Raw genomic sequence first — 14,915 nt, 5'->3', positions numbered from 1 at the left:
AAATATCCTTTCTCCCCAGAGGCGCTCTAAGAGAGGAGGAGGCCCGTGTGCAGCCTCCTCCATTCGGGCCCCCTCCTCTGTGCCAGCTACGCCGAGAGTCTAAGCGCTAGATGGTTCAGACTCTACAGTGCATGCACAAATCTCCGGGAAAATGGGACGGTGGCCATTTTCCCAGTGGTTTCTCTACTGTGCATGCGCAGAACTCCATTAAAATGGCCACTACGCCATTTTCAGTGATTTAACAGTGCAGCTGATGTCAGCATGGGACTGTGGAGAGGTGAGTATTCCAAAAATGGGTGCAGCATGCGCGGTGTGGGCCATGGGCCCGTGTTCACCACACATACTGCACTCATTATAGATACGCCAGTGTTTCACCCTTTCATAAATAAGCCCTCAAGAGAGATATTCCATACCCCACAGCTTTGTGAAATACCTTTTTAAACCACGGCAGAAAAGGTGTGTCAGTAAATAATTCCTCCATTCTCAGAGGGAAGAAGTAGACATTAGCAAACGATGCGAGTGTTGGAAACTGTTTCCGAGTCCTGATCTCATCCTCCTCTGTGTTTATGTCACCCAGTCCTTTCATAAAGTAGACCACAGGTCTGTCAGGGTAGACACGAGCTGCTGACTCAATAGCACACAAGACCAAGGATGGTGGTTGCATTCTGTCAGTGGTCTCCATGAGTAAGATTCCATTACCTTGGCTTAGAACAACGTTTGGCAGTTTTACAGATGTTACGTTTTCTGGTGCACTGGATATGTTGCCATTGTTCTTTAGAGAAAGGATACACTTTTTCTGAACAGTAAAAATGTCTATAGTCACTGAACCTGAGATTCTGACATTAGAAAGGAGAAATTCCATGATTTCTGTAGTTTTCTGTTCAAGAGCAGTTCTGCATATGAAGCCAGTGGCTGCTACTGACAGCACAACCATGAGGATCTTTAGATATTTCAGCATTGTACTGTAGTTCCAATTACTGAGCTGCAGGAGGAAACAACGATAAGAGTAATGATAAGAGTAAAAGGTTCATACATACTAGGAGATTTTCATTTCAAAAGATTTTGACAAAGTCTCTGAAAGATATATCTTTCACCAAAGTAGTGCATACACATTGAGCTGTTTTCCCAAAGAGCAAGAGATTTTCAGGAGGCAAAAGACTTTGCTGAAAATCTTTCATTAGAAATTCTATTTACATAATGGCCTGTGCCAGCAATGTATATATTACTGGGGGACAGTCACATTCAACATTGGTGGCAGTGAATGCTGGCTACTCACTTTGTACATGACTTTTGTTTCCCCCCTGTGCTGCTTTGCTATGCTCCGTGAAGTTGAGACACAAAATGGGGCTTGAAGAGGGAGCAGGGCAGGGCCGCAGTGCATAAAATTGTTCGTCTTTCATCCATCATCGCTTGCGCCATACACACTGAGCGATGATGAAAAATTAGAGGTTTTCGCAAAACATATTGGAAAAACAAGACGACGGACCACTTCGCTACTGTGTATGGGACTTTACTATAGATTACAAAGAGAGGCAAAGAAACAAACTTTTTTTGTAAATTAAATTATAGGTCCCTGTGTAATGCGATCTTTCTAGAAAAATAAGATTTTAAACCTACCGGTAAATCTTTTTCTCCTAGTCCGTAGAGGATGCTGGTTACTCCGTAAGGACCATGGGGTATAGACGGGCTCCGCAGGAGACATGGGCACTCTAAAGACTTTAGATGGGTGTGCACTGGCTCCTCCCTCTATGCCCCTCCTCCAGACCTCAGTTAGAGAATGTGCCCAGAGTAGACGGACAGTACGAGGAAAGGATTTTTGTTGATCTAAGGGCAAGATACATACCAGCCCACACCATCCACACCATACAACTTGGAACATACGAACCAGTTAACAGTATGAAACAAAACAGCATCAGCCCGAGACTGATTAAAACTGTAACATAACCCTTATGTAAGCAATAACTATATACAAGTCTTGCAGAATTTAGGGGGTAATTCTGAGTTGATCGCAGCAGGAAATTTTTTAGCAGTTGGGCAAAACCATGTGCACTGCAGGGGGGACAGATATAACATGTGCAAAGAGAGTTAGATTTGGGTGGGGTGTGTTCAATCTGCAATCTAATTTGCAGTGTAAAAATAAAGCAGCCAGTATTTACCCTGTACAAAAATAAAATAACCCACCCAAATCTAACTCTCTCGGCACATGTTATATCTGCCTCCCCTGCAGTGCACATGGTTTTGCCCAATTGCTATCAAAAATCCTGCTGCGATCAACTTGGAATTACCCCCTTAGTCCGCACTGGGACGGGCGCCCAGCATCCTCTACGGACTAGGAGAAAAAGATTTACCGGTAGGTTTAAAATCTTATTTTCTCTTACGTCCTAGAGGATGCTGGGGACTACGTAAGGACCATGGGGATTATACCAAAGCTCCAGACCGGGCTGGACAGTGCAAATGACTCTGCAGCACCGATTGAGCAAACAGGAGGTCCTCCTCAGCCAAGGTATCAAACTTGTAGAATTTAGCAAAAGTGTTTGAACCCGACCAAGTCGCTGCTCGGCAAAGCTGTAATGCTGAGACGCCTCGGGCAGCCACCCAAGAAGAGCCCACCTTCCTAGTGGAATGGGCCTTTACCGAATTTGGTAACGGCAATCCAGCCGTAGAATGAGCCTGCTGAATCGTGTTACAGATCCAGCGAACAATAGTCTATTTAGAAGCAGGAGTGCCAAGCTTGTTGGCTGCATACAGGACAAACAGTGCCTCTGTTTTCCTAACCCGAGCCATACTGGCTACATAAATTTTTAAAGCCCTGACTACATCAAGGGACTTGTAATCCTCCAAGTCACCCGTTGCCACAGGCACCACGATAGGTTGGATCATATGAAAAGATGAAAACCACCTCAGGCAAAAATTGAGGACGAGTCCTTAATTCTGCTCTATCCACATGGAAAATAAGATAGGGCCTCTTGTGAGACAAAGCCGCCAATTTGGACACCCGCCGTGCAGATGCCAAGGCCAACAACATGACCACCTTCCAAGTGAGAAATTTTAAATCCACCATTTGAAGAGGTTCAAACCAGTGAGAGTTTAGGAACTGTAACACCATGTTAAGGTCCCATGGTGCCACTGGGGGCACAAAAGGAGGCTGGATGTGCAGCACCCCCTTTACAAAAGTCTGGACTTCTGGGAGAGAAGACAATTCCTTCTGAAAGAAAATTGATAGGGCCGAAATCTGTACCTTAATGGAGCCTAACTTTAGGCCCATATCCATTCCTGTCTGTAGAAAGTGGAGAAAATGGCCCAGATGGAAATCTTCAGTAGGAGCATTCTTGGCTTCATACCAAGATACATACCTCCTCCAGATGCGGTGATGATGTTTTGCCGTCACCTCCTTCCTAGCCTTAATCAGAGTAGGGATGACTTCCTCCGGAATACCTTTCCCCGCTAAGATTTGGTGTTCAACCGCCATGCTGTCAAACGTAACCGTGGTAAGTCTTGGAACACGCAGGGCCCCTGCTGCAATAGGACTTCCCTGAGAGGAAGAGGCCACGGATTTTCTGTGAGCATTTCCTGAAGGTCTGAATACCAGGCCCTTCGAGGCCAATCCGGAACAATGAGAATTGTCTGCACTCTTTTTCGTCTTATGATTTTCAGTATTTATGAGATGAGCGGAAGAGGAGGGAACACATAGACCGACTAAAACACCCATGGTGTCACCAGGGCGTCCACCGCTACTGCCTGAGGGTCCCTTGACCTGGCACAATACCTCCGAAGCTTCTTGTTGAGGCGTGACGCCATCATGTCTATTTGTGGAAGTCCCCACTGACTTGTTATCTCTGCAAAAACTTCTTGATGAAGTCCCCACTCTCCTGGATGGAGATCGTGTCTGCTGAGGAAGTCTGCTTCCCAGTTGTCCACTGCCAAAATGAAGACTGCTGACAGAGCGCTTGCGTGATTTTCCGCCCAGCGAAGAATCCTGGTGGCTTCCGCCATTGCCACTCTGCTCCTTGTCCCGCCTTGGCGGTTTACATGAGCCACAGCTGTGACGTTGTCTGATTGAATCAGAACCGGTAGGTCGCGAAGAAGATTCTCCGCTTGTTGCAGGCCGTTGTATATGGCCCTCAATTCCAGTATGTTGATGTGTACACAAGCCTCCTGGCTTGACCATAGTCCCTGAAAATGACTTCCTTGTGTGACTGCTCCCCATCCTCGGAGGCTTGCGTCCGTGGTCACCAGAACCCAGTCTTGAATGCCGAACCTGCGACCTTCGAGAAGGTGAGCACTCTGCAGCCACCACAGGAGAGACACCCTGGCCCTGGGGGAAAGGCTTATTTTCTGATGTATTTGTAGATGGGACCCCGACCACTTGTCCAGAAGGTCCCACTGAAACGTCCGCACATGGAACCTGCCGAAGGGGATGGCCTCGTAGGTCGCCACCATTTTTCCCAGTACTCCAGTGCATTGATAAACCGACACTTTTTTTTGGTTTTAACAGGTCTCTGACCATGTTCTGGAGTTTCTGGGCTTTTTCCATAGGGAGAAAAACCCTCTTGTGTTCCGTGTCCAGAATCATGCCTAAGAAAGATAGCCGAGTCGTTGGAATCAACTGTGACTTTGGTAGATTTAGAATCCAGCCATGCTGCTGCAGCACTCTCAGGGAGCGCGACACACTTTTCTGCAATTGATCTCTCGATCTCGCTTTTATCAGGAGATCGTCCAAGTACGGGATAATTGTGACTCCCTGCCTGCGCAGGAGCACCATCATTTCCACCATTACCTTGGTAAAAATCCTCGGTGCCGTGGAAAGCCCAAATGGCAACGTCTGAAACTGGTAATGACAGTCCTGTACAGCGAATCTCAGGTATGCCTGATGAGGGGGATATATTGGGACATGATGGTATGCATCCTTTATGTCTAGTGACACCATAAAATCCCCCCTTCCAGGCTGGAGATCACTGCCCAGAGTGATTCCATCTTGAATTTGAACTTTATCAAGTACAGGTTTAGGGATTTTAGATTTAGAATGGGTCTGACCGAGCTATCCGGTTTCGGGACCACAAACATGGTTGAATAGTACCCCTTCCCCTGTTGCCCTAGGGGAACCTTGACAATCACTTGTTGACACAGTTTTTGAATTGCAGCTAAAACTATCTCCCACTCTGGGGGAGAAGCTGGTAAAGCCGATTTGAAAAATCGGCGAGGAGGCACGTCTTCAAATTCCAGTTTGTAGCCTTGGGATACAATTTCCATCGCCCAAGGATCTACATCTGACTGAACCCAGACGTGGCTGAAGAGTCGAAGACGTGCCCCACCGGCGCGGACTCCCTCAGAGGAGCCCCAGCATCATGCGGTGGATTTAGTAGACGCCGGGTAGGACTTCTGCTCCTGGGAACTAGCCGTAGCAGGCATTCTTTTCCCTCTACCCTTACCTCTGGCGAGGAAGGAAGAGCCCCAACCTCTTCTGGACTTATGCAACCGAAAGGACTGCATCTGATATTGTGGTGTTTTCTTTTGCTGTGGGGGAACATAAGGTTAAAAAGTAGATTTACCCGCAGTAGCTGTGGAAACCAGGTCCGCGAGACCTTCCCCAAAAACCTCACCCTTGTAAGGCAAAACTTCCATATGTCTCTTTGAGTCGGCATCACCCGTCCATTGGCGGGTCCACAGGGCTCGCCTAGCAGAAATCGCCATGGCGTTGGCTCTCGAACCTAACAGCCCAACGTCTCTCGAAGCGTCTTTCATATATAAGACTGCGTCTTTAATGCAGGGCCGAAACTAGGGGGGGGCTAGGGGGGCAGGCGACCTGGGCGCCAGATTGGAGGGGGCGCCGAGACCCCCTAACACCCGCCGCGGCACTTACTTTTAAACCCCCTTCTCCCGAGTGCCCAGCTCGGGGGGCGGGGTTTCGCGGAAAGACGCGATTGCGTCGTGACGTCACGGCGCAAACGCGTCATTCCACGAAACCCCGCCGGAGGAGGGAGAAGGGGGAGCCCGGAGCCGCGCAGACGAGGAGGGAGAGGCGGCTGAAGAGCGGCGAGAACCGCTTCAAATGTAAGTCAGCCCCTCTCCCTTCCTCTCTCTCTCTCTCCCTCCACCACCTGCCGCAATGTGTAAAATGGGGACCTGTGCCTGCCGCTATGTGTAAAATAGGGACCTGTGCCTGCCGCTATGTGTAAAATGGGGACCTGTGCCTGCCGCTATGTGTAAAATGGGGACACTTGCCAGCTTACTGTGTAAAATAGGGACCTGTGCCTGCCGCTATGTGTAAAATGGGGACACTTGCCAGCGTACTGTGTAAAATGGGGACCTGTGCCTGCCGCAATGTGTAAAATGGGGACACTTGCCAGCGTACTGTGTAAAATGGGGACCTGTGCCTGCCGCTATGTGTAAAATGGGGACACTTGCCAGCGTACTGTGTAAAATGGGGACCTGTGCCTGCCGCAATGTGTAAAATGGGGACACTGGCCAGCGTACTGTGTAAAATGGGGACCTGTGCCTGCCGCAATGTGTAAAATGGGGACCTGTGCCTGCCGCAATGTGTAAAATAGGGACACTTGCCAGCGTACTGTGTAAAATGGGGACCTGTGCCTGCCGCTATGTGTAAAATGGGGACACTTGCCAGCGTACTGTGTAAAATGGGGACCTGTGCCTGCCGCAATGTGTAAAATGGGGACACTTGCCAGCGTACTGTGTAAAATGGGGACCTGTGCCTGCCGCTATGTGTAAAATGGGGACACTTGCCAGCGTACTGTGTAAAATGGGGACCTGTGCCTGCCGCAATGTGTAAAATGGGGACCTGTGCCTGCCGCAATGTGTAAAATGGGGACACTTGCCAGCGTACTGTGTAAAATGGGGACCTGTGCCTGCCGCTATGTGTAAAATGGGGACACTTGCCAGCGTACTGTGTAAAATGGGGACCTGTGCCTGCCGCAATGTGTAAAATGGGGACACTTGCCAGCGTACTGTGTAAAATGGGGACCTGTGCCTGCCGCTATATGTAAAATGGGGACACTTGCCAGCGTACTGTGTAAAATGGGGACCTGTGCCTGCCGCAATGTGTAAAATGGGGACCTGTGCCTGCCGCAATGTGTAAAATGGGGACACTTGCCAGTGTACTGTGTAAAATGGGGACCTGTGCCTGCCGCTATATGTAAAATGGGGACACTTGCCAGCGTACTGTGTAAAATGGGGACCTGTGCCTGCCGCAATGTGTAAAATGGGGACCTGTGCCTTTCGCAATGTGTAAAATGGGGACACTTGCCAGTGTACTGTGTAAAATGGGGACCTGTGCCTGCCGCTATGTGTAAAATGGGGACACTTGCCAGCGTACTGTGTAAAATGGGGACCTGTGCCTGCCGCAATGTGTAAAATGGGGACACTTTTTCCTGCCGCAATGTGTAAAATGGGGACACTTTTTCCTGCCGCAATGTGTAAAATGGGGACACCTGTCTGCCGCAATGTGTAAAATGGGGAATGGGGACACTTGCCTGTCGTACTGTGTAAAATGGGGACACTTTTTCCTGGATATGAAATTTATGTTAGAAAAGGCAGTTTCTCAGGTAAAAAAGTTCTGAAAGATAGATATATATATATAGATATATATAGATATATATATATATATATATATATATAATATTTTTATTCATTTATTTTTTATTTTTTTTATTTTATTTTATTATTTTTAGTTATTTATTGTACAATATTTTTTTTTTTTTTTTGCGGGGGGGGGTCAAATGACTACCTTGCCCCGGGTGACAAAAATCCTAGTTTCGGCCCTGTTTAATGTGACCTAAGGTCAATAAAATGCTATCCCTATCTAGGGTATCAATGTCAGATGACAAGGTATCTGCCCAAGCTGCTACAGCGCTACAAACCCAAGCCAACGCTATTGCCGGTCTGAGCAAAGCACCCGTATGTGCATAAATTGATTTTAAGGTAGTTTCCTGTCTGCGATCAGCAGGATCCTTGAGGGCTGCCGTGTCTGGAGACGGTAATGCCACCTTTTTGGACAAGCGCGTTAAAGCCTTGTCCACCCTGGGTGAGGATTCCCACCGTAACCTGTCCTGTGCAGGGAAAGGATACGCCATAAGAATTCTCTTGGGAATATGCAGTTTCTTGTCTGGAGTTTCCCAAGCCTTTTCAAATAACGCGTTCAGCTCATGAGATGGGGGAAAGGTTACCTCAGGTTTATTTTCCTTAAACATGCATACCCTCGTGTCAGGGACCGAGGGGTCATCTGTGATATGCAAAACATATTTTATTGCAATAATCATATAATTAATACTTTTGGACACCCTTGGGTGTAACCTCGCATCATCGTAGTCGACACTGGTGTCAGAATCCGTGTCTGCTACTTGGGACAGGGGACATTTCTGAGACCCTGTAGGGTCCTGTGATACAGCCAAAGCCATGGATTGACTCCCTGTCTTTTCTCTGGACTTTGCTTTGTCCATTCTCTTATGTAATAAAGACACATTTGCATTTAAAACATTCCACATATCCAGCCAATCAGGTGTTGGCGTCGCGGACGGAGACACCACAATCATCTGCTTCACCTCCTCCTTAGATGAGCCTTCCGCTTCAGACATGCCGACACATACGTACCGACACCCCCACATACTATATATATATATATATATATATATATATATGGAGACAGTCCCCCAGTAAGGCCCTTTGGAGAGAGAGAGTATGCCAGCACACACCCAGCGCCACCGGACACTGGAATAAAATCCCAATCAGTACAGCGCTTTTCTAAATATACTCACTGCGCCAATTAAATGTGCCCCCCCCCCTCTTTTTTGCCCTCTGTACTTGTGTTCAGCAGGGGAGAATCCGGGGAGCCAGCTTCTCTGCAGCATGCTGTGGAGAAAATGGCGCTGTTTAGTGCTGAGGAATCAAGCTCCGCCCCCTTACCGGCGGGCTTTGATCCCGCTCAAATCTTTATACTGGCAGGGTTTTTTGCAATATACTGCCTCCGCAGTATATATCTATGCCAGTGTCCCCAGAGGGCTAATAATTGCTGCCCAGGGTGCCCCCCCTGCGCCCTGCACCCATACAGTGCCGCCAGTGTGTGTGTGTGTTGGGAGCAATGGCACGCAGCGTTACCGCTGCGCGATACCTCATAGAAGATCAGAAGTCTTCTGCCGCCTTTGAAGTCTTCTATCTTCTCATACTCACCCAGCTTCTATCTTCCGGCTCTGTGAGGAGGACGGCGACGCGGCTCCGGGATGAATGGCGAGAGTGAGACCTGCGTTCCGACCCTCTGGAGCTAATGGTGTCCAGTAGCCTAAGAAGCAGAGCCTATCATTTAATTAGGTCTGCTTCTCTCCCCTCAGTCCCACGATGCAGGGAGCCTGTTGCCAGCAGTGCTCCCTGAAAATGAAAAACCTAACAAAAAGTCTTTTATCAGAGAAACTCAGTAGAGCTCCCCAGCAGTGCACCCAGTCTCCTCTGGGCACAGGATCTAACTGAGGTCTGGAGGAGGGGCATAGAGGGAGGAGCCAGTGCACACCCATCTAAAGTCTTTAGAGTGCCCATGTCTCCTGCAGAGCCCGTCTATACCCCATGGTCCTTACGGAGTCCCCAGCATCCTCTAGGACGTAAGAGATATATTTTTTTTATATAGACACACACACACACACACACACACACACACACATTTCATACCAAGAAAATTTTAACATGTGGTCCTCCAGCTGTTGTGGACACATCCCACCCATAGCAAGATTAAATACATAATGTACCACAGGCCCCCCTGTGCCAGGGGACCCCCAGCCAAAGCACACTGTTATCACTATCTTTCCCTCTTAATGTGAGAACCAGAATGCAAGCAGGACAGTATGCAGTGCAGGCAGAGACACAGAAATATCATGTTTCATGAGCTACCAACAGAGCTTTCGGACCAGAGAACAGATAGGCAGGTGGAGAAAGCTGTAAGTGACACAGGGATCCCAGCATCTCCTCCTCCCTTCCTTGATGTCTGAGTCCTGTGTAAACTTTAATGCAACCAAATCATTTGGGTCTAGCGATAGAGACACACACACAGAGTCCTCCTGAGTCCTGTCCCAGTGTGTAAGTAGTACAGAGGCTGATGCTATTCTTGCATGAAACAAGATAAATTATTTTATTTATCTATGTGTATTTTAAGGTTGTTCAAGTTGTCTTTGTTCCACTACAAGAAAATTATATAAAATAGTTGTCTTTCAATTAGGTGGAGCTACCTAGGCATTATTAAACTTTTAGTTTAAAACTAATATACACCATTGGTTTAAATTTAATATACACAATCTATGCCTCCCACCATGACCCATTCCAGAAGATACTAAATGCTTTCTACCTGGACTTCCTTCTTAATTTATGATTGCAAACACCTGTGTTGAAACATCTTTCTTATCATTTAAATAGTTCAACACTGGTGACATCAATCATATATTAAGAGGGAGGTCCAGGTAGAGAGCATTTTGTCCCTCCTGAAATGGGACATATTGGGAGGAATGCACAATCTAATATACATCCCCTACCTTCCACTGGGGCCCCCCTGTCTTAAGTGCCCCGGGTACCCCCAAGGCTTAATCCGGCCCTGATCCCACCATTCTTTGCCACAGTTTTACTATTGGGCATGCTAAAGTGTGGCAGGGTATACTGGGATGTGTAGTTCCACAGCAGTTGGAGGTCCACATGTAGAATCCCTTTCCTGTAATGATTTTTAATCCCAGTTTCCTTCTACTTAAAAGTGTGGCACAGAGTCTAATGCACCATGCTGTTCGCTGCACTCGGTACACAGGGCAAAACATCCTAAAATGGCAGGCTAGAGAGCGGTCAGCAAACAGGATCAATGCATGGAGCATTGTCAACAATTCTAGTCATATAAACAAGAAATGTCTAGGGGATCTGGCATGAAATACCAGGAGACAGGATGCCCACTGTCAGTATAGCGACAACGGCATCCCATCTGCCGAAATCCCAGCAGTGAGGCCACGTGGTCCCACCGAGTGGGAATTCCAAGGCAGGTGTCAAGATTCCGGGTGCCGGTATAATGTCGACTGTTGGGATTCCAGCATTGATATCCTGAACGCCGGAATCCCCACAGCTAGCATTTTAACTGTATCCCGTCACAAGATATGGTCAAATTAGGAGAATCAGGATACAGCCAAAAGGGTGGGACAAGAAGCAGGTCAGAAAATAAATTGCATCAATATACAGGAGTCTGCAACAAACATACATTGAACTCTAGAGCTAAACTGTCAAGCTTACATATAGGCTGACCATATTATCCCTTTAATCTGGGACACTCATGAATTACACAGGTTCTGTGGCTGCTTAAAACCAGGTGAAATGCAGGCTTGTAGTCAGCCAGCCACAGAACTATGGTGGCAAATCCCGGAATCGGGATCGGCGGGATCCCGGGATTTAGGGCCAAATACGGCCGGGATTCAATCCGGGGATTGGAAGCTTCAATGCCGGGGACTGAGAGATCAGCGTTGAGCATCCACAGGATGCTCAGACGCTGCCCAGCTTCCTTCTTCCTGCTCCCCAGCACAGCGCGAGTGGTCGCGCTGCACCATCACACGCCACTGGGAGCCGCCAGGAGAATTTAGAAAAAGGAGTAGAAAAGACAACTCTCTATGTTGGGGCACTCATTTGTATAATAAAACTTAACTTTTATTTGACTTCAAAAGACTCACATAAACATTACAACATATAACATAAAAAATAAGGCATCATAAATAAGCCTTATATAATAAACTTTCTCCTATTTTCATAACATCAAAAAGCTAAATACACTAGTCTTGTTTTGCTAGATGTTATTCAGAACAAATAGTAATCTCTATTGTAAGATCTCCTTAAACCAATAAATTACATATTATCGTACTGGCCAGGCAACAAAGTATCTCAATACAATATACTAAAACCCTGAACAGATTGCTCAAGAATATGTTACTGTTTAGTAATAACCAATTGTTGGTAACATTTGTTGCTCGCTTACCTATAAGACATCAGGCAGGGAATGCTGGTATATGACACAATGCTCTAAATTGTATTCCTTAGGATTTTTAACAGTGTAAAGTTTAGAAGGAAGAGGGGTAACATAATGTGCCCAGTTTCTGCTTTTGTAGATCTGCTGTTAGGCATCGAATCCACAATGAGAGAACTGTGAATGGCACATATGTATTCCCCAAGGGCTGTATCTGCTTTCAACCTACCATGTGCCTTTGGATTGACTCAGGTTGATGAGAGTACAGGAGAGAGGTCCCTATACGGGGTCCCAAATGGGAATCAACAAATTGGTGCCCAACGAACAATTACTCAATAAAAACTCTATTTTATATGTCCTTTTTGATCATTTATAGTATAACTATTATTTGACAATAAATACATATGATTGTAAGGGTACCCCTTGGATAGAAATGTTAGAAGGAAGTTTCACGATGAGGTAGCATCTTTAATTTCTACTGTCAGCAATCATATCAAATGACATCAAATTGCTAATGAGAGAATTATTGATGCTTCTCCAAGGAATTAGTGTGCTTCTACTTTCGGTGTCCGATATTCAGACTGCCGATAAGAGGGCACAGAAAGAAGATAGGATTAGGATTATAGGCACTTATCATATGGATCCTAAAGTCCTAATGGTTATCAATTCTCCCTAAATTGGGTATGTTGTTTAATTAATTGAGTTCCACTGCCCACTCAGTTTCTTGCTACTGACAAAATTGATCTAATTACATACTTCCACGAAGCATACAATATAGAATTGGTTATACATATTAATTAAGTGCGTAAATTCCAAATATTCCTATGGTTATTTATCAAATCTTAAGATCAAATAGCGGATGCAGTTGTAAAACAATTAATTTGTAAAAATTGGTTAAACACTAAGCATTCTCATATGTATCCTCTTGATTTTACAAATAATTCAAAAATATAGGTAACAATTAAAGTTCAATTAGTGTGTGACCACATCAATTTAAGAAACCACCTTATATTTCATGAGGCGCCGTGCTACATTCCAATTCAGGTTCAAAGCTTATGTAAATATGTCTGCTTTAAAAACAATTATGGACTGTTTTATCATGTCACTGAGCCCTATAAGATTTTATAAACATAGACATCACAGAGCTGAAGCCCCTGTAGTCGGCAAACCCGGCATAACTTATTTTAGGCAATTTGTTCAATATGAAACACAGGGGAAGCAAAAAGGAAAAAGCTCTGTGTCTTAATATAAGTGTCCTTAACAATACACGATAGCCGAATGCACACACACCGCCTTCAAAATATTGACATTAATTTTATGCACATCCTGGAAACATTTAGACATTGTGTGTATTCATTAAATAAGCATCGCATAGGGGCCCTCGTTCCTAGTTGTTCGCTCGCTAGCTGCTTTTCGCAGCAGTGCACATGCTAAGCCGCCACCCTCTGGGAGAGTATTTTAGCTTAGCAGAACTGCGCGTGAAAAATTTCATGCCGTTTCTGAGTTGCTCCAGACCTACTCCTATCTTGCGATGAATGCAGTCTGTTTAGTGCCTGGTTTGATGTCACAAACACGCCCTGCGTTCGGCCAGCCACTCCCCCGTTTCTCCAGCCACTCCTGCGTTTTTGCCTGGCACGCCTGGGTTTTTTAGCACACTCCCTGAAAACGCAGAGTTGCCGCCCAGAAACACTCACTTCCTGTCAATCATACTACGATCACTCGAGTGACTGAAAAACATTGCTCGAGCTTGGGTAAAACTACAACGTTTTGTGTGAAAGTACTTAGCGCATGCGCGCTGTGTACCATGCGCAGAATTGCTGCTTTTCCACTTGATCGCTGCGCTGCGATAAACGGCAGCGAGCGAACAACTCGGAATAAGGGCCTGGGTCATTAACGCTCATTAATTAATCACCTTGATTCCAGATATTGAACCTTATACATGGATAGCAGATATAGTTATGAACCAATTAATTTGCACAGATTAATTAAACACCATATTTCCAAGGGGAAACGAGGAAATAACAATTCATATATATACACATTAAGTGGCCTGGAGGCTTATCATATCTTTTGCAAAACATAAGTAACGAAGAGCTCTAAATTTCCTATTATTACATAGTATATAGTTCTTCTTACTAACAGCCAGCAGAGTGCGTGGGAAAAATCCCTTTTGTATTTCTTGTCTAGAGTAACCCCCTCCCGCAGCACCTGGGGATTGTTACCAGCTTGATTAGAGCAGTTTTCCACTATTTATTGCAGTTCAGAGAGGCATAGATGGAGCCAGCATTAGGAGGGCATGCTGGGTCCTGTAGTGCCATTTGGAGGATACAGGGGTGCCTCCAGGTAAACTAGCTCTCAATCTGGATATGTTCTGTATGTGCCATTATCATGTGGCCATATATTAAGCAATTGTATGACCCATAGTGGATGTTATTATTATTATGCTGTGTATGGGTTTGGGGAGTGGTACCCCCCTGGTCTGGTGGGGCTGGGCCACCTTGGGGTAGCATGCCATATTATTTATTTAGCACTTATGTAACACTCCTATTTTTTCACTAATATTACTCTTTTGAGTATTTTATTGACACCCTTATTTTTGTAGCACTTTCTAACCCATAGCTTCTGCTTCTTTCTTAACACATATTAACACTTTAGTATTTCAATGGTGTGCTGCCCTGGGGTGGTCGGGCCTGAGCCGACTTTGTGGGGTCCAAGCCCTGGACCTATGCTTAGTTAGGGACCTCCAGTAATAGAGCAGCCGTGAAGTGGCCTGGAGGCTTATCATATCTTTTGCAAAACATATGTAACGAAGAGCTCTAAATTTCCTATTATTACATAGTATATAGTTCTTCTTACTAACAGCCAGCAGAGTGCGTGGGAAAAATCCCTTTTGTATTTCTTGTCTAGAGTAACCCCCTCCCGCAGCACCTGGGGATTG

General features: G+C 45.9%; 1 protein-coding gene across 1 annotated transcript in view; it reads right to left on the bottom strand.

Annotated features, from left to right (window-relative positions):
* Positions 1-14,915, bottom strand: part of LOC134909100 (alpha-1,4-N-acetylglucosaminyltransferase-like) — a 322,027-nt gene that overhangs the window by 274,692 nt on the left and 32,420 nt on the right. The window contains exon 2 of the mRNA XM_063915537.1: positions 434-982. Within this exon, the coding sequence (XP_063771607.1) occupies positions 434-982 (549 nt within the window). The remainder of the gene's footprint in view (positions 1-433; positions 983-14,915) is intronic.

Source organism: Pseudophryne corroboree, chromosome 4 (assembly GCF_028390025.1).
Source record: "Pseudophryne corroboree isolate aPseCor3 chromosome 4, aPseCor3.hap2, whole genome shotgun sequence".
Taxonomy (NCBI): Eukaryota; Metazoa; Chordata; class Amphibia; order Anura; family Myobatrachidae; genus Pseudophryne; species Pseudophryne corroboree.
Note: the sequence above shows the minus strand (reverse complement) of the source record. Positions and strands in the feature narration are given on the sequence as shown.